Source organism: Muscardinus avellanarius (genome assembly GCF_963383645.1).
Source record: "Muscardinus avellanarius genome assembly, chromosome: 7".
NCBI lineage: Eukaryota > Metazoa > Chordata > Mammalia > Rodentia > Gliridae > Muscardinus > Muscardinus avellanarius.
Window position 1 is genome coordinate 9,448,999 of NC_137793.1, and position 20,291 is coordinate 9,469,289.

Sequence of the window (20,291 nt, forward strand, 5' to 3'; positions counted from 1 at the left end):
GCCACCACGCCCTGCTTATTCTTAATTTTGAAACAGGGTCTCACTGAGTTGCAAAAGGCCTCACTAAGTAGCTGAGGCTGTCTGTGAACTGCGATCTTTCTGTCTCAGCCACCCAAATGCTGGGATTACAAGCCAGCACCACCATGCCCGGCTTTAAAAAAAAAAAAAAAAATTGAAACAGGATCTCACTAAATTACTACGGATGGGCCTTGAGCCTGTGGTTCTTCTGACTCAGCCTCCCAAGTACTGCGATGGTAGGCATGCACCATCAGGCTCAGCTCATCGCTGTATCTTTAGCATCTTTTCTAGTACCTGACACATGGTAGGTGCTTAACAAATGTATGATGGATGGATGGACAGATGAAGAGTCAGAAACTTATGGGTCTCTATTTCTAAACAGGAATATTTAAACATTAATTGCACTGTTTTAAGTGTTTGCTTTCATTATCTCATTGATGTTTTACAAAAACCTATGAGGTAGACACTATCATAGCCCTTCAGGTATTTGTAACATACTCTAGTCCTGAGACCTGTTAGTTTTGCTATCTTAAATGAGTCACCGAAGCTCATCTTCCCTTGCTCCCTTCTTATAGATGTTAGTGAGAATCAAAAAATGCACATGAAAATTCCCATACATGGCAAAGTGGTATTTGGAGGTTTAATAATTCTTGTTTCAGCCCAGATCCAGCAGGCATGAACAGCTGAGACTATCCAGGACAGCAAAGCTTGATTGCTAGGTGTCAATTGGTCCAATTTATTATGGACAATATGAGAAATTGTAGAGTTTGGGTCTCATAGATAGTATGACTATTGTTCATTCATTACAGTTTTAGAACCCACAGTGGTGCCCAGTCTACAGAATGCTCTAAATAAATATTGACTTGAGTAATAAGCAAATTAACAAAGAAGTAAATCCCTTTGTAAATTCCTCAGTGGAGAAAGGGCAATATGGTTATAGGTATTTTGCGTGTTGACTTAATAGGTCCCTCCAGGGACTAGGATGTACATCACAGTGTAAATTAAGAATGGGACATGACTTATCTGCTTAGCACTGCTTTGAGAGCTGAAACATTTTCATAATGGCTCAGAACAGCATTTTTTTCTGAACAACTTGGTAATTCATCTTTATTTCCTTGTATACACAGTGTGTTCCATTTTAAAAAGAGACATTAATGTGTTTATGTTAAAGCATATGGATTTACAGCCTGTGGTGAAATATATTTATAGGCAGTATACCTTAATCCTGTTTGGGGAAAGAGAAGAACCAACCGGTATCAGATTAGTATTGACTAGCTGTTAACTGGATTGACAAAGCAGCACACAAATACATTTAGCAAACACCCAAATCAAGCTAAAAAGCTCCACAGGTAGGGGTTTTGACATTCGCTTTTTCCTTTCTCCTTTAAAAAATAATCCGTTCAACATCTAAAAACATGCTCTCTGGCACTGAATAATTCAAATTTCATAGACACTTTTTTTTTCTTCACTGTGTGATATTGACGCTGTTTGTAGAGATGGAGGAAAATACTATAAAAGGCTCACAAAGTGTGTTTGCCCCTGGATTGTTAGAGAGAGAGAGAAAGAGATGCTAAACACTCTCAAAATTGTCTTACACCAATTCAGACTGAAAGGACACTTTTGAGCATCCTTGCTCTTACAACTGTGACTGCTAGTGAAAACCGACTACTTTCTGTGAATTTCCATTTTGTATCAAGCAGGTGTTGATGTTAAATTCTATAGGAGTCTTATTTACTCTCAAGAGTCTTTTTTATAGGCTCTAGGGAATGGTTCCCCTTGCTTGGTTGGAGTGTCCGCAATAGACAGTCAAGACACAGGATCATGCATCCCACAAGGAAAACAATCAATTCTTTGGGGTGCTTCTAATTACTAATAACACAAGAATTATTTTGGCTTAAAGAAAAAAACAATGGGATTTTTTTTTCTTAGATAGCTGAGAAGTCTTGGCATGACTAACCATGATGCTTTAACTTCTCCTTTGCACAGGTTTCTTTTAGGCTGAAGAAATAAGAGAGATAGAACATCTTTGTCCAGGCAGCCATACAGTCCTTGAAAAGAACTGATTAGCTCTTCCCAGGCCACATGTACCTTGGGCCAGTCAGGCACTTTTCCCAGGGAATCAGACATTCCAATTGGCCAGTCTGAGTCACATTCTCTTCTGCATTGGGATGGAGAACAAGGCGATGTAATTATCAGTTCCCATGAATTTCCCAAACACATCATTCATTATTCCTGTATCAAAAGGAGAGAAAGGATGCTAAACAGGTAGATATAACTGTTCCCCTGCCTCCCCTTGCTTCAAATGCATATGAGACATCTTCTTTTATTTTATTCATTTATTTTATTTATTTGTGTGGAGGGTATTGGGGACTGAACTCAGATGCATTATACTTCTGAGAATATATACTCTCAGCCCTATTTTATTCTTATTTGGAAATAGGCTCTTGCTAGGTTGATGAGATTCTCACTACTTTCTGAAGCTGTCCTCAAACCTGCTATCCTGTCTCAGCCTCCCAAGTATTTAGATTACAGGTGTGTGCCACCTTGTCTGGCTAGACATCTTATTTTAAAGAGCTTTCTTTTGACTTTGTTTCTTACTGAGGAAGCTGGACACTTTACAATTACGAATGACACAGTTAAGTGAAACTTCTTTTTTGTTTTATTGTTCTTCCTTTTCTCTATACCTATATTCACTACATGGTCAATATCAAGGAACGGTTTGGTGACTGTCATAAGCAGTAGAGGCAAGAGCAGGTGGGAACGCAAGACAATTATCCTTGTCTTGGTTTGGGTTTAAAGTAGCAAAATAAGAACTGGAGACAATCTTCTACTATATTATTGAGACCTTTATTCACTGAGAAACCATCTCACAAGTGGAAATTTCTCTTCAAAGATGCCAAGCTCAGTTAAGGCTACTCTGGTACAATTACCTCCAGACACCATGGAATATTAAACATGGATGTATGGAGGAGATGCCAGAGGTATAATAAATGGTCATGCAGAATAGTTACTAATATCTAATGTCATTCTTGTTTTTATAAGAGACAGAATCCATCCCAGTGAGGTTATGGATAAAGTGAGAGTTCTCATGGTAAGGCTGTGAGAATACAACTCGTGAGCCCTTTATCTACACTCAATCAAGCACTAGGAGATTTGCAGCAGGGAAGCTTCTAGCTTGGAGGCATTGACTCTGCCCTTGAAGACCCACATTCCCTTTTACTGACGCCTGTGTTCGTTCCTATTTTCCACATGAGATGCGACCTCTTGTACACCTTCCACCACAGCTGCCAACCTGAAATATGTTAGGAAATAAAAAATGAGATCCCTGGAATTAATGTGTTTGGTTTCTTATCCCAGCCCTATTACAGATTATTCCAAGGCAATGTCTATTTAAAAAAAAAAAAACTAGCATTATCCTTAGAAGTACTCACTGATGTTGTCTAGTACCCATCACCATTGGCACTGTCCTCTGTGTTTATTTTTGGTTCTTAAGATAAAATTTGATGGGTCAAGTGCTGACAGGTAGCAATTTCAGCAGGACCACTGTTATATATAGACTGTCCCCTGAAGAGATCATTGATTAATATTCAAGGTTTATATAGTTAAGTTATGAGAGTTTAATCCCAACAGTGGATAAATATGTTGTAATGGATTTATCTGGGAGTGGAATGAACTGGTAGGATGGGGAAAGTGGGGCCTTGGGGTACAGCTTTGAGGATTATATACGGTTTCTTCTCCCCCTCACTCCTCTCCTGCTTCCAGTCTCCATGATTTGAAAACAAAACCTTGTGCTCTCCTTCTGTGCTTCCCAATACTGACATGCTCTGAGATCTGTGATCCCCAGTGTCACAAGGACTGAATCCAAAAATATCCAGGGAAAAACATGAGCAATAAATACTCTTTTCTCTAAGGTACATGGACAGCCATTGAGATTATAGTAGCAAAAAAATGCTAATTAGACAACCACCAAAATGGCCACTGAACAAAGAACAACTAAGTAGCATATACTCAAAAAACCTAATGATTTTGCGGTGATCTTTGCCTGGGGAAAGATATTTATGGATCTGAACCACAATCCCCAAAGTCATTGCTAAAAAAGTAACACATTTAGCTGTTTAAAGCCATGGACTCTGGAGCTAGATTTGCTTGTCTTCAAACCCTGGCTCTCCCATAATTCTCTTGTTTCCTCACCAAAGGAGTATTAATATCATGAACCTCACAGAAGGACAGTACAAATTAAGTGGGATAATTTATAACAAACTTAGCAAAACACCTGGCAGATAGTAAGCATTCATCAGATGTCCATATTGGTAGAACATTTATTCCCTATAAGTGTCTCTGAGTTCCCACAATAGTCTAGTAGGACATCCCATCTCCATCATTACTGGGTTGTTCCACAATTGAGGAAGCCTATGGGATGCCAAGAAAACATAGGCAGGCCTGCCTATCATTGGTTCATTAAGATCACCTCTGATATCTTCAATTTCCCAGCCTGTCTAGTCATTTAAGATATGTAACCTCTCAACTTCTGGGCCATCAAGGAGCTTAGGAATCTTTGCTGGTGCTATAGGCTATGTATCATGGATCCTGCCTTTTAGGGCCACAATATAGCCATGCCCTGTGAAGGGCTGCAACATCCCTCATGGTGACTAGTTCCTCCAAGGACCACAGATCTCTAAATTCTCCTAAGAGAAAAAATCTATTTTCTCCTAGGCTTCCTTCCAAGGCAGCCCTGTCCTCTTCCTCATGGGACTGTGAGAATATTCTCCACTAATGTTAGGCTTTTGCAAAAGGCAGGAGCAGTTGCTCCTTTAGGACACCTTCTCCCTTTGATTCAATGGAAACTCATTATACATAAATGCTTACTAAGTTGAAGAAGTCAGAGCCAAACTTTACTAAATTATTCCATTTATATGACCTTCTAGAAATGGAATAACCATAGAGGAACAGTAGGATATAGGATTTGGAGTTCAGAGTATGGATTAACTGCAGAAGAGAAGGGAAAATGAGTATTTGGAGCGCTGCATTTTGCTTATATGGTAGATACACAATGGTATGTATTTTTTGATATTCATAGGTATTGACATTATGAAGAGTATTTCTCTTTATGGAAACAAACATACAAATATTACCGATATGCAAAGAACATGGCTAACTGCTGGACTTGAAGGGCAAAGAAAAATATGGGGATAACAAACATCAATATTTTAAAATCATGTCAAAAAACAGACAAAGCGAAAGAGAGAAGCAAAGCTTGACTGTCATGTTAAACACCGGGGCTCTCTGATATAGGAAGAAAGAACGCAACCAAGGCTGGAAGGCAGGTGAAAGACCTGTCACACTGGGACTTTGAACAGTGGAATTTACTTTACTAAATTGAGGAGATTATAGGAAGATCGGTGAGAAAATAGAGGCACAGTTAGGCTGTCGCACTGTCACCATACAGCCTGAACCTGTACTTTCTTAGATAATGCCAGGTCCTGAAGTATCACGATGGGATCCAGATGCTGCCAGCTCTTACCTCTAGGTCAGAAGATTCTTTGTCATCCTGCAACTTTCTCCTTCCTAAGTCACATTGAATCTAAAATAGCTAACCTTGTGACATGGTATTGTATCTAAGTAGCCTACGTTGTGGTGAAGGCAAACATAGCCAATGACCCATCTCATGAGGTCAAATGAAATAAGCAGTCCTACAAGGGGTGAGTGAGGTATTACGGAAACGGTGACGAATAAACAGCGATGATGGAGAGAGGACCAGGAAAGGTGTATTTGTGGAGATAGTATCTGACCTGGGTCTTAAAGAATTTGATGCACTGAAAATAAAAGATAATTTCTGCCTAAATAAAACCTGGTCAAAATCAAGAATACAGTAGAAAAAACCAAACCTTACTCAGCACTCAGGGAAAGATTCTTTTGTCTAGTAGTATGATATAGTAAGAGCCATTTTCAGTTTATGCTACTTTGGATTATTGCAAAAAAAAAAAAAGCTTTAGATAAAGGGTCTGACCCCCACAAAGGACCCGTTCCCTCCTTTTTCCTTGGATATGGATAATGTGGTATTAAACCTCAGGCAGAGGCAAGTAACAGAATTCACTTAAGGTGACCCAAACAAATCATAAATAGAGACATTTCTTCTCATAAGAATAAGTTTAATGTAAAAAGTTACTGGTGGCTAGATCAACATATCTAAAATCCTCCTGATCTTTTTTTTCTCATGAGTAGAAGCTTTGATCGCTCCAGATGTCATGTTAATACTCAGACAGGAAGAAGAAGAAAAGGGTGGAGCCTGCCACATGGTACCCTCCTGTGGGCAGCAAAGCTGTCCCAGTCTGTTTTCCAGTAGGTGGCTTCCTACCTCCCAGTAGACAAAGCTGCACTGTATGGCTCCTCCTGGATTTATAGGCATTTAGGGAGACTTAGCTGGGCACTTTGCTTCCGTGAGTAATACTGGGACTTTGTTACCAAAGAAAAAGGAGAAAATAGTGGATGTTAAGAAAATAACATGCTGGCCTTCTTTGGAAGTCAGTGGCTAAGGTAAAAATTATTTAATCAGCCAGGCATGGTGGCACATGTTTGTAATCCCAGTATTTGAGAGGCTGAGACAGAAGGTTTGCAGATTCATGGCTAGCCTCAGCTACTTAATAAGGCTCTCCGCAACTTAGTGAGATCTTGTTTCAAAATAAAGAATAAAAAAGATAGGGTTGTAGGTGTAGCTTGGAAGTAGAATCCCCCTGGGTTCAGTCCCTGTACCACACACACACAAAAATAATATATATATATATATATATATATATATATATATATATATATATATATGTATATGTGTGTATGTATATATATTATCCTTAAAGTTGCCTGTAAAGTTTTAGGGCTTGCTTTTATGATAAAGTCAGATTTGACCATTAAATCTTTCAAATCTTGTAGTGCTTTTGAAAACTTCATGGCTTTTATGAAGATTTCAGTATGCTGTCTCTGGCTTTTCAAATATCATCTTCATCTCCCATAAATGGTTCTATAAGTTTCTCCAATTATTTTTTTTGTTGTTGTTTTTTGAAGGTATTTCTTGTAGCTCTCAATTAACGTTTCAATTTCCTTCTCCGCAGGACAGCGTCACCACCCACTTGCTTGGCCACAGGAACAACAAGTTCTACCTGTTTTTCAGTGGCCAGGAAACTCTTAAAAATCAGGCACATATTGTTTTCTTCAAGTCTCCTCAGCATCCATCGACTCTCTGAGCCTTGATTGCTTTCACACTATAAGAGACACTTGAGAACTGAAATTCCCACTAAGCCAACCATATTGATGGCTCCTGCCGCACCCTTACTCCCAGGTGAAGCAGACAGGCCAAAACTTGCCTGAACTTGTCCATATCATTCTTCTGCACCCTCTCCCTGTACATCACTAGCCCACTTCTGGCCACCTGTTCCATGGCAGTCTAGAGCAGGTCATGGTGAAGGGGCACATTTACCTCATTCATGGCACACCCAGTGCATCATCTTTGGGAACAAAGGGGTCTCCCCTGGATGTAGCTCTCTGATACAATTGTCAGGCAGCCTCTTTTCCTAGCCACTTGATGTCTGTACTATCCTCACACGCTACCTTACTCCAGAGTGTTCCATCCATGCTAGAAGCAACCAATTGGTTGAAATTGTTTGTTCTACTGTGCATTTTTACTTACTATCAAAAATAATGTAGTCATAAGGAGCTGCAGGGATGTTGCTTGCTGCTTGGATAGTTCCCTTTATTTTTTCCAGTTTGACATAATGATACACCAAGCATGAGTTTCTTCGGTCCATTGGTTCCTAGAGTAGAGTTTGTTTAATTAAACGACTTGTCTCTTCATATCTTGCCAGGACGCATCTGTATGTGAATCTTAAATTGGCTTTTCACTGCACATTCTACCTGTATGTTTAAAATGGTGCCTTCGGTGGTACAGCTGGCTCAGCTGAATTGTCAGAGTATTTGAAAGGAAACACGTCTGATTTTATTATTTTCCACTGTTAACATTCAAATTATGTAATGATATTCTTTTATCTCTCTGGCCTTAGCTTCTAGTCTTGTTTTCTTTATTACCTTCTAACATCATAAATAGAAACTATAGACCCTTTTTTGATGGCAAATGGCATGACTTGCATTGCATTATAAGTTATAATGCACTTCAATATATCCTTTACAGTTTCTCTGGACCATCTTGAACTTGTTAGGCTCTCTTCTCAATGTCCCTATCTGTCAAAACTCCCAGCATAAATGAGCCCAAATATTCCCCATTATGTGTTCCTACATCCAGGCAGCTGAACATATGTACCTCTCCCCAGCGTGCATCACAAAGCAGCTTGGTAGCCCCATAAAAGTGTGGTCATGAACCACAGCTAAAACCAGTATCTGATACTCAATACCCAACCAACACACTCTATTTACTTGTCAAGGAGTGATACCTTTTGCTCTCTTCCTCGCTGCCCACTGACTGTCCTACCCACGGCAGTGTGCCTCCAGCTTTTCATAGAATGAGTCTTGGAATATAAACTACTTCCATGCTGCTAAATTAAAGGGACATGGTAATTCCCTGCCGTACTCTTCATCACTATTTAACACAGATCAACCGCTCCCACCTTCTTGAAATAACTGTTTTCTCTTGGTTTCTGTGTCTCTCTGTTCCTGGTCTTTCTTTCTCTGTAGCCAATTCTCCATTTCTTTTGATGGCTCACCCTCTCATGCTCACACTTAAAATATGGAAGACCCTTAGAAATCTGGCCTTGAATCTTTTTTTGCATTGCTGTAGCTACTGCTTGAACCACACCGTCCATTCCCTTGGTTCTGGTGATCATCTGTGTTCCATGGACTCTCAATACCTTCATTGCCCCATGAGGCATCACAGATGCTCTGATGCTAGGACAAGCCCCTGTTCCCAACCCCATCCACCCCTTGTTCTAAGCCATAGCAGTCGGAACGGTGCTTTTCATTTTGTAATGCCACTCTTCTAAGGAATCTTTATCAGATTTTTATTTCTTAATCAGCCCCTACAATAAAAATTTACTATCACAGATATGCTGTTTATGTACTACACACACACACACACACACACACACACACACCTATGCTCTATACACTAATAAAGGTTTATTTTGTCCTCTAAGAATCAATTTTTTATCTCTCTGGAAACAACATTACCTACACTGAGAAAGCATGATTTATAATAATTTTTATTTAAAAAATCAATGTAGATTTTTTTTCTCTAATGTCTATCCACTAGCTATAATAAAATCCCTTAAGAGTAAAGATCAAATCTCACTGAACATTGCTTCAAACTGAGCCATGCACATAGTAGGTACTTGTTTCATATTGATGGGCAATAAATGTCACAATACTTGGAGTAATTGTAAATTTTATATACATCTTGAATTTTTTTATCATTTCACAATTCCTAAAAAGGAAAGTCTGAGTCTGTTTTCCCACAGACCACCTATGAAGTAAGCCCTCCATAAATATTTCTTGAATGCACTATCTGTACTTGTTAGCTTCGAAGAATCTGTCCTAATTCCTAAAAAGAAAATATTTGGTGTGTATCCTAGAAACTCTGTGAAATGACAACAGATGTTTTGCTTTAGCAGTTTATTAAATGCCATCAGGGAAGACACACTGGGATTAAATTGCTCCAAGTGACTTTTTTTCACTAGAAGTGACTATCTAGCATCTGAGTTTTGCTCATGTCTGGAAAAGCTTTCGGAAGTTGACAGCCGCATTCAATGTGCTTAATCCTGAAACTTGCGAAAACTCTGCTTCCTCATTCATTTCTCAGTTCATTACAAATCTTTGATTAAACATAACTCAACCCATTTCCTTAGAACTTTTATTTGCATGTTACTTTTAGGAGAAATGCAAAAGTTTCTATTAGGAATGGCAAACAAAAACCCTGTTTCTGCTGAGCTTAGTGATACACATGTGCAGTCTAAGCAGCTTGAGAGGCTGAGGCAGGGGGATTGCAAGTTCAAAGCCGCCCTGGGCAACTTAGTAAGGCAAAGAAGAAAGAAAGAAAGAAAGAAAGAAAGAAAGAAAGAAAGAAAGAAAGAAAGAAAGGAAGGAAGGAAGGAAGGAAAGCTGAGGATGTAGCTCAATGGTAGAGTACTTGCCTAGCATGTGTAAGGCTCTGGGTTCAATCCCCAGCACAACAAAAATAAGTAATCACTATTTCTGAGGAATTTTCTGAAATCAATTGTCCCCAAACTCAGTCTCTTACATCTACCATGGTTAATGTACTATGGAGAAGATGGCTTTGTATAAAAATAGGTCTCAGACATTAAAGAATAATATATTTAAGTACCCTGGGCTTACAAAGACAAAAACTGTATCACTCATATTTTAGAAAGATTTTAAACAATGGGAAACAGGTGAAAATGTCTTTAGCTAAAATTTTGGAGTAACCAAAAAATTATTGTGCACAGAAGACTAGGCTTCATTTTTCAAAAAAAAATTATTAGATTGCTCATAATTTTGTTAAATAGTGCCTATAAATATCACAGGAGATTTAATTTAAATGTCCTTTGTCATTGTTCTGGCTTCCTCATAAAAATATAGTTGGATTCAGAGCAACTTTCTTTATTAAATAAAGGCAATTGCCATTTGTGAATAAAATATTAAATACCAAAAAAAGTTAGATACTATTTGAGGATAATGAGATTTCCAAGCCACAGCTGGCTTTGAGCCTTAATCATTTGATTTTGGACATCCATTTCAGGTCTTCCCTGAGGCACTCCAATCACCACCACTCCTCCTCCTTCTCCTCCTCCTCCTCCTCCTCCTCCTCCTCCTCCTCCTCTTCTTCCTCTCCTATCTGATTGGTTTCCCTCTTTAGAATCTCCTCCACCATTCATACTTCTCCCACTCTCCCAATCCTCTAGTTCTTCCTGCCTGGCCTTTCTTCAACTACCTTTGCCTTCTTCCTATGTCTTTCCTTGATGCACTGTCTCATTGGCACTGCTATAACATAGACAACAGGCTTGGTGTTTTAAACAACAGAGATGGATATCTCACGACTCTGAGGCTGGGAAGTGTAAGATCGGGTGCCACAATTGTCAAAGTCATCTTCCTGGGCTATTGATGGCAATCTTCTCGTCCTCACATGGTGGAGAGAGAATGAGCTCCAGCCTTGATCTCCTCTTGTGAGGACACTAATCCTATCAGGAGATGGTAGATAGTTGCCTTCTCATTGTATCCTTCTTGGCAGGGGAAAGGCTAACGAGTTTGCACTTCTTCTTAGAAGTGTCATCATCCTTATCTAAACCTATTTCCCAAAGACACATATCCTAATATCCCATCTCATTGAGGATTAGGGCTTAACAAATTTTAGATAACACAAAAATGTAATTGATAACATGCAACAGTGGTGATCTTTGGAAAGGTGTTAATTCTAACAAATCAGATTCTATTTCTTAATTTCAACATGGCCCCCAACATGGCTCTGTGCTCCTGGGGCTCACCTGTCTTTCCAGTGTTATTCCATAATGCTTGCCGCTTTCTAAATATGATTTATCCATAGCAGGCTTCTTTTTTGATACTTTTATTGGTGCATTGTAATTATACATCTTAGTGAGATGCAAATGTACACATACACACATGTACACAGGTCCTGGTGTGATTCTCTTCAGGTCTCATCCTGTTATGCACCCCTATCACACCTTACAGCTACATTGGTGGTGATGCCCTCACACATGGGCTGAACATGACTTGCATTTTTAAATTCTGAATTCTTCCCATCCTCTTTTCTGTTGCTGCATGTACTTCTTGAATAACTCATTTCTAGTTTTTCAAATATTAGCCAAGCTTTTCAGGAAATGTACCTGTCAGACCAGGTTTTATACTTTCAAAGACATATTTCTTTCTGAGTCTATATCACCTTTAACACACACACACACACACAGAACTTACATATTAGTGATATAGGTGATGATATATGACATTTATGGGATCATTTAATACCTATCATAATATAATTCATAATATCATATTATAATATCACATTAATTATAATTACTAATACCATAAATAATATATGTGATCATCAAATTAGTTGTTATTTAAACCAGCTTAGTTATTTGTTTACTTAAACCATCCAGTATCCATGAAGGAGCACACCATCCTCTATCAGACCATGCTCTCCATGTCTCTTTATCTCACTAGAGCCTCCTGCTCAGTGCGTATTTGTTACATTATTGAAACGTTAGGGTTACCTTGCACACCATACTCCTCTCCTCATCTGTGGGGTTCATGCAACCATTTATCTGGAGGCCAGTAAATAGCACAGCTGGAAGCAGCCTTACAGATAATGCCATCTACCCATCCCTGATTTGTGTATAAAATGGGGAAATAAAATGAGAGGTAAATTGATGAAGTCAATAGGTTTTTTAAAATTTTATTTTATTTTTTTATTTTGGTGGTACTGGGGTTCCTGGAAGCCCTTCTATCTCCAGGCTACACTCCCAGACCTATTTTTACATTTTTTAAAATTTGTAAACAGGGTCTCCTAAGCCAGCGAGCACAGCTGGCTTCGAACCTGCGCGATCCTCCTGTCTCTGCCTCCCAAGCGCGGGGATTACAAGCGTGCGCCACCACGCCCGGCTAATAGGCTTTAAACTCTTTTTGGTTATTATACTAGAATATCTGATATAGGGTAACTTTATAAATACTTACATAGCTTGCAGTTTTGAAGTCTGAATATCCAAGGTCAGGCAGCCCCTTTGGGTGAATCTCTAATGAGGACTTGACAGCTGATCTTGTTAGTGTGGTGGACCTGTTTGTATCTGGGAGGAAGAGATCACAACTTAAATGGGAGGATATAGGGCAATTCAGGCATCAGGTGGAGGCTTTGTAACATCCTGCCCTTGGGGGAACTCCTTCCTGGGGATTAGCATTCCCTCTGAGGCCAGCACCTCTGTCCCATTTGGCCCCATCTCTGAAAGTCTCCACACCCACCAAACTGAGAATCAAACCTCTAACCCATGACCCCTCGATGGACAAACCACAGCCCAGCACAGTGCCGTGGACTGAGTCTTCAAACTGAGCACTAGAAATCAGGCCTTTGGTTTCACCTTTTCTGATATAAGAAACAAAATAAATCTTCCCATTTTCCTATCAACCTTTGTCAGATTGACTTTCTTTCTCCAATTTTTGATCTAATATTCATATAAAAACATTCTTATCAAGTAAAATAGTTATTAACACTGTCAATTCTAGCATATCTACCCAAGCAAGGCAAATTAGAAAATTTACAATGTTTTTACTGCAAACGATACTCATCAGAATTTGTAACTCTATCTTTTGAATCTGACAGACATTTTCATGTCATGGTTTAAACCAAAGATGAGTTTAAGCTCATGTTCAGTAATAGAAAATAATTGATCATAATTGTACCAATATTAAACATGTTCATCAAGAAATAATTTACGATTGCAAACTTCTTAATTCTTGAAACAGTATATTGAAACCCTTTTCTATCTTCTTAAAGAAAGTTTCTTGAAATTTTTTCCTTTGAGACCAGTTTTTTCCAAATACAATAAATATTGAATTCATCATAAGTTTCCTATATCAATTTCACTGAATATGTTTTCTGCCATTATAATTTTTCTATCTAATATTTCTCCCAAGTCTCATTTTCCTGAGTCGAGTTTCATAAGCCTAAGCCTAAGTTTTCCTTTCACTTTTTAGTCCACAGCAATTTTTAACATGTATAGTTTTAGGCAATTTGATGTTTATTATTTTGTATAAAATTTAATCTCCTCAGGCTTTTGGAGTTTCAAAGAGTTACAAACAGTGATTTTTAGTTTGTTTAGCTATTTTTTTAGTTTGTTTCATCTACAATAAATTTTACCTTCTACCATTTTATCTCTTAGACTATTTATCTTTTGGTGGTTACTTCTACCAATTAAATGCAGTTTAGACAAAAGTCTTTTGGCTTTTCTTTGTTTTTCCTTAAACACTGACAAAATGCTTGGCAAATTCCATATATATGCTACTCCCCAGGAGTGAGTTCTCACAAGAGCAAGATACATAGATAGATACAGACAGATATAGATATGCATGTATAAACACAATGCATATACATCTATATCATATGTATATATCACAGTCTTACATCATAATGTACTTTAAAGTGGTAGGAACATACATGCACACAGCACGTGGTGAGATTTCTTGACATTTCAGGGCTGTTTTATTTTTTCAGTGGGCAAAGGAGGTGACTGAAAATGGTCATTTGCTTAGATCAGATTTTAGCCCCATGAAATTTTAGATTTAGTGCAGGGAAAGTAAGCCCTAATACTTACTTTATCCCTCATTTTATATCAGATATAAGAGACTGGGAGGTTATGTAATTTGCCTACAATTGCAGAGAGGGCTGGATTTCAGGTGTCTTGATATCCAGGACACTGAGAGGAAAGCATGACAAAAATGATAGACTGGAGCTCAGAATCTGAGCATCCTTTCTAAGGAAGAGAAGCTGGGCTTTTGTTACTATGGTAACAGAGTGCATCTGAGATTGTTTGACAAGTATACCCCCTACCTGTGCTAGTAGGAAAAAGAGCCATTGAGCGGATCCTTATGGTGATTCAAAATGCTTTAGATAGATCCTGTCACATGCTTTATAAGTTCCTGATTGATTGTTTGAAATTAAGTTATTGGGCAGAGAACCAGCTAATGGAAATGCATCGATGAAATCATTGTTGAGGGACATTAAATGAAACTTAAAATAAAGCTGAAATAACTTTATGGATTTTTCAGTCAAACTGTTTATGAACATTTATTGCCAGTAAATTATATTGTGTCAAAAGAGGGAATCAGTAGGTATGGTTTTAATAGAAACCTTTTTTGAAATAATAAAATTGAGAATAATGTATTACCCAAGAATGGATAGAGACGGGTTGGGGAAATTCATCCTGATGGATGGTTTTCCACACTGTGCCGCCTCTGGAAAAGTGAAAAATGGTGTGAAAATCAACAGCCCACTAGGACTCGGAAAGAAATAGTCTTTTTGCAAAGCAGCAACTTCTCATGTCATTGTACATGGGAATTTTTTTAGGAGGAAGGTGACTGGGGATTTAGCATGCATTACTTGAGGGCATAAGCATTAGTATTTGTTCAGCTAGCATAAAAATATGAGCAACTTGATCGGAGGAGAGTGCTGGTCTGGAATAGTGATCAGGGGCATCAGGCCTAGAGCTGAAAGACTGAAGTTCATTTTTTATAGAACTGAAAGACTGAAAATGAAACTGTAAATGAGTTCCTGTGTAACTCTAGGAAAGTTTCTTCACTTCTCTGAGTTGCAGATTCTCCATATATATTAACAAACACTAATAGTCCGTACACATAGGGTTATTCTGATAGTTAAATGAAAACCCTAAGTATTCAGTATGGTTTCAACTTGATAGCAAATAAGTGATGTGTGCATCTATGCCTCTACCATCTTGTACCCCATTAAGATGTTTGACTACAATGCATCTATATACATATATATGTATATATACGTAATATATAAATAATATATATAAATTTTCAAAGCATCGTAAAGGATTAGGACAAGTGGAGGAAATAATAGAGTCCATAAATACTTTATTGTTAGTACCATCATTTAATAGAATATTGTCCACTGACTGCTATGAACCACAGAACTCATTCAATCTCACAAGACCCATAGTAGAGAAAGGTACTGTAGTATCCATATTCCTTCTTTTCAGAGAAGAAAACTGAACATCATAAAGGTTTGGTGTCATGTTCAAGGTCACTCAGCAAATGAGAGGCTGATGTATATGTGTGTCTCCTAGGGTGGGGACCTATGGGCCCTTGGCCATGGTCCAGCAAAACCCAAACCAAGGGATCTTTGAGTACACAGTGGTAACTGAGGAGTATCTTGTCCTTCACTTCCATCCCATATACAGTCATTGCTTGTCCATCATATTCCTCCTCTGCCTGTCAAAGCCCATCTCTCTAGTATTTGCTGAATGGTGCCACATTGGCCTCGTATTGAGGAGTCAGGTTACTAGGGCACTGTGAATCTAGAGTCAGATGCTTGTATGTGAATCTACACTACAATTCACAGATATATGACTGAGTTCCACATGCTTTTAGCTCCAGTTTTCTTATCTACAGGATAAGAGGATTCCTCAGTCTGGGCAGGAGACTATAAGCATTTGATCTCATTTTACTTTAAAGAATTGTTGTTATTGAACCCGAGTAGTATTTCTTTATTATCATAGCTTTTAAAATTTTTACATATGGGATTAAAATAATCTGTTGCGTAGTGATTTTGGACACTCATTTAAAATGTATAGCACTGCGAAGTGGTTTATAACAGTAAATTGATACTCCTGTAGAAATTGTACTGCCACTTAGAAATTGGGTTAGCAGAAGTCTAAGGAAGCTAATGTCAATCTGGCTATATTCTATATAAGATCTTATCCCTGCACATACAGAGCTTAAGCAATAGTTGAAGAAATGGGATAAATGTCTCAAAGGTAAAAAAAAAAAAAAACCAGGTAATGTGTGTTCAGTGTCAAATGAATGTTGTGGCCATTTTGCAAACGTCAGTTGAGTGCCTTTATTCTGTGCCTGGAATTGAGTTGGGCACTGGGAACATAATGAAGAGTAAGACACACTCCTACATAAGAACACCACAGATAATTTATAGATCACAGAAAACTGAGGATGTGAGCTCTGATCTTCAAAGGAGATCACGGTCTTTCCAGTAACCTTTGGTGAGCTTCTCTAGTGCATTAAATTAATTTTATTATTTCCCTTCCTTCTCCCTTGATGTTGCTCAGAAGGGTGGCAAAGCTGAGAGTCATCAGCTGCTGGCAAATAGCTCCGTCTTGAGCCTTGTTTAGCAAGGTATAAAAATACATTGGCAGATGAGTTTTCATGATCATATTTTCATCAGTTTTCATGATCAGGTTTTGAATGGCGAAAAGAAATTTCTTTAGGCTATTAAGGCTCATTTTATATAATTGAATGTCACTCCTTGTGTTTGGGTAATTGGTCTGAATCATGTAGCATATATGCTACTGCTGTGTGCACACATACTCAAAAATTATGAAATACATAGTCTGAAGATTCAGATGTTTTTTGTAATGATGGTAGGAGTAAGGAAGACAATGGGTGAAATGTTAATCCTGCAATGTTATCGTAAAAATTCAAATCATTAACGTTATCCATGGGTAGTGATAATTGCTGTGTGGATAAAAAAAGATAGTTTTTTGGTTACATTATCTGAATTCTGTAGTTCCACCTGAAATCTTCCCTTCCTTTAGCCAGAATTCTGTGCAACTAAAGCAGAAATAGTACCACCTTTATTCTTTATTCAAATCAGACTTATGCCTTTATTTATTTATTTATTTATTTATTTATTTATTTTGGTACTGAGGATTGAACTCAGGGGTGCTCTACCTCTAAACTATATCCCCATAGCCACTAAACTTTTGTTTTGAAACAGGGTCTTATTGAGAGTCTTGCTATATTACTGAGGCTGTCCTTGAACCTGCAATTTTCTTGTCTCGGCCTCCCAAATACTGGAATTACATGTGTGTGTGACCACACCTGGATAATTCCTATAAATCATAGTTTTAAACTAGGGTTCAAATGGCTAAGATTAAGCCTCTCTGATTTGACAAGGCAATTGCTGCACAGTACAGAGGTGATAGATGAGCATTCTCCAGCACTGGTAGAGATGAGACCTTGAGGAGGTTAAGGGAGTGATCTTGGGTCTTATCCCAGGGCCACATCTGTGTGTCCCTCACTGTCCTGTTGCTTCTGTAGAGCTGTCTCATCCTAGGCAGCTTCCACTCTGCCAAAAGCCTTCGTTTGCCTCAAACAATTACAAAATGTTGGAGATGTATGGAATGTACCCTCTGCAAAAGCAAATCTAATTACATGTGTAACAAAAGCTATTTGATAGTCTCTAATCTAATTCATTCTTCAGTTATATACAACATAATAAAGTTAAAATTATATGGGCAAGATTAATCATTTATGCTTAAGGAAATAATGAATATTCTATAACATTACCTCCAAAATGTTGTAAGTTTTTTAGTGTTTATATTTTTCTGTATTGAAATTATGTAAATTAGTATATCTTGGAGTCTTAAGAGGTAAGAATGCCTAACAGGCTGAGAAAGGTCTTAAATGGTCCCATGTTTAATGTGTCTAGCCTAGTGCAACTGTGAATTTTATGGGGTTGTTGTAGGAAATAAATTAGTACACATGAATTTGTATAATGGAGTCTATAGTAGTTGCTAAAATTATCAGCTTAGAAACATCTACTATTATTCATCAGCGTATTTCTTTAATGAACTTATATACATTAAGTAGGGTCCTTATTTTCTGGTTGTACTTACAATAGTCTATTAACCCTATCAAAAAGCTTGGCTCTCTCTCTAGTTGCTACATAAGTGAAGAAATAAATTTATCTCCCTGGACCCACAATTATGTCACAATAAATCTAGATTTGGAACAATGGTGGTGGTACATGGAAGAGTTCTAGATATCATAACAATGCAAGGGGATTCTAGAAACATACACATGAATGCAAGATATCCTATTCCTCCTGAAAGCATCAAAGGAGTCTACCAAATATATAAAATAAATATAACTTCAAAGCATAGAGTAATGCCTTGGCTAAGATTTTTGTTTTGTTTTGTTTTTTATGTTGTGGTGCTGGAGATTAATCTCAGGGCCTCCTTCATGCTAGGCAAGTGCTCTAGCACTGAATTCTATCCCTAGCCCTTTTTACTGTTTTATTTTAAAACAGATTCTCAGTAAGTTGCCCTGGCTGGGCTCAAACTTTCGATCTTCCTGCCTCAGCCTCCTGAGTAGCTGAGATTATAGGTGTGCCTCACATGGCTGGCTGCTTCAGCTAAATTTAATTGAAAAGCTAATTTCCAGTGCAATTGTCTGTGATAAACTGAGGTTTAAATGATTTGAAAACAGTTTAGGGGCATACAAACCAGATAATTACATTCTTTTATGGCTGGAAGGTTCAACTGGTGTTGACAAGTTGTAAAGATAAAAGCTTACAGCACAGTCACCGGCTAAATGTCTAGATTGGGCTGGGGATCGATGTTTATACTCAAAGCACTGAACTTCAAACAATTTTTCATGATGTTGTGTTTGCTTAACTTTTTAATTTTTAACCTGTAGTACCAGATATTGAAACCAAGAGCATTCTACCTTGAAGCAACACCTCAGTCTTTTTTATTTTTGTTTGAAAACAGAGTCTCGGTAAATTGCTGGGTCTTGCTATGTTGCTGAGGTTGTCCTCGAACCCGTCATCTTCCTATCTCAGCCTCCCAAGTATAGGATGGCAGGTGTCCACCACCACACCCCACTTTTGCAATATATCAAGGCAACAGGGTAGAACTTGATTTACTGAAAAAACTTTTGCTTGTCATTAGACATATGCTGCCATCTAACCCTCTGCTTAGATTTCATAGGTGTTGAGTGATTTATTTTTCCCTGCTTTGCACTAAGAGGACTGCAGCTGCTGTATTTCAAAACATTCCCAGTTAGTTGACTATTGATGATTTTTTAAGAGACAGGAGTCAGACCTTACCATGTTTAAATATCTTATTTTTACTTCTTTTTAACATCGAGATGGAATTTGCCTCATAGCCTCACTCTGATCTCAGCGAGAACACTTTCAAAAGATATCCCTTGCTTTTTTCAAAGGTTGTTTGCATGAGTTGGTTCTTTTATCAGGAGTCCTAAAGCCACTGGCAAAGTGCACGCTACTATTGGGTTGTGTAATGGATTCACCAGGGTTAGCTCCAGTCAGTGCGTTGATGGTGCCCCTGGGTGAGTCCTTCAACATCTCCAATCTCTGTTTCCTTTTCTCTTTTGTTTGCAGGAGCCGAGGGCACAGTCTTCCCCAAATCTATAGAAACACCTAACGTCAGGGCAGACCCCTTCAAGGAACTAAGGTAAGCTTTGCCTTTGGCGTGTGTGTTCGTTAGTTTCTACTACCTTTCTGCATCCAACTGGCCAGTAATTCATGTTAAATTGTAATAACAATGTCACAATGATTATATCAACTGGAAAAGGCTGGAGAGTTGCTGAAACACTATCTCAAAACAAATTCTCTGAGTCCCTAAGAAAAGCAAGGGCCTGGGCTAAGAAGTTGCTTTGTAGCTGTGAGATTTAGATTCATTCATTGGTGGTTTTTGTTTACTATTATATTGCCTGGTAGTAAAAATTTATCCAGTTACAAAACTATTCAGTTAATATTAAGGATCAGTCCA

The 20,291-nt window shown here is 38.1% G+C and overlaps 1 protein-coding gene across 1 annotated transcript in view; it reads left to right on the top strand.

The window, feature by feature from the left end:
* Positions 1-20,291, top strand: part of SGCD (sarcoglycan delta) — a gene marked incomplete at both ends in the record, with an annotated part of 422,413 nt that overhangs the window by 288,356 nt on the left and 113,766 nt on the right. Inside the window, one exon of the mRNA XM_080699026.1 lies at positions 19,901-19,973. Coding sequence (XP_080555152.1) covers positions 19,901-19,973 — 73 coding nt within the window. The remainder of the gene's footprint in view (positions 1-19,900; positions 19,974-20,291) is intronic.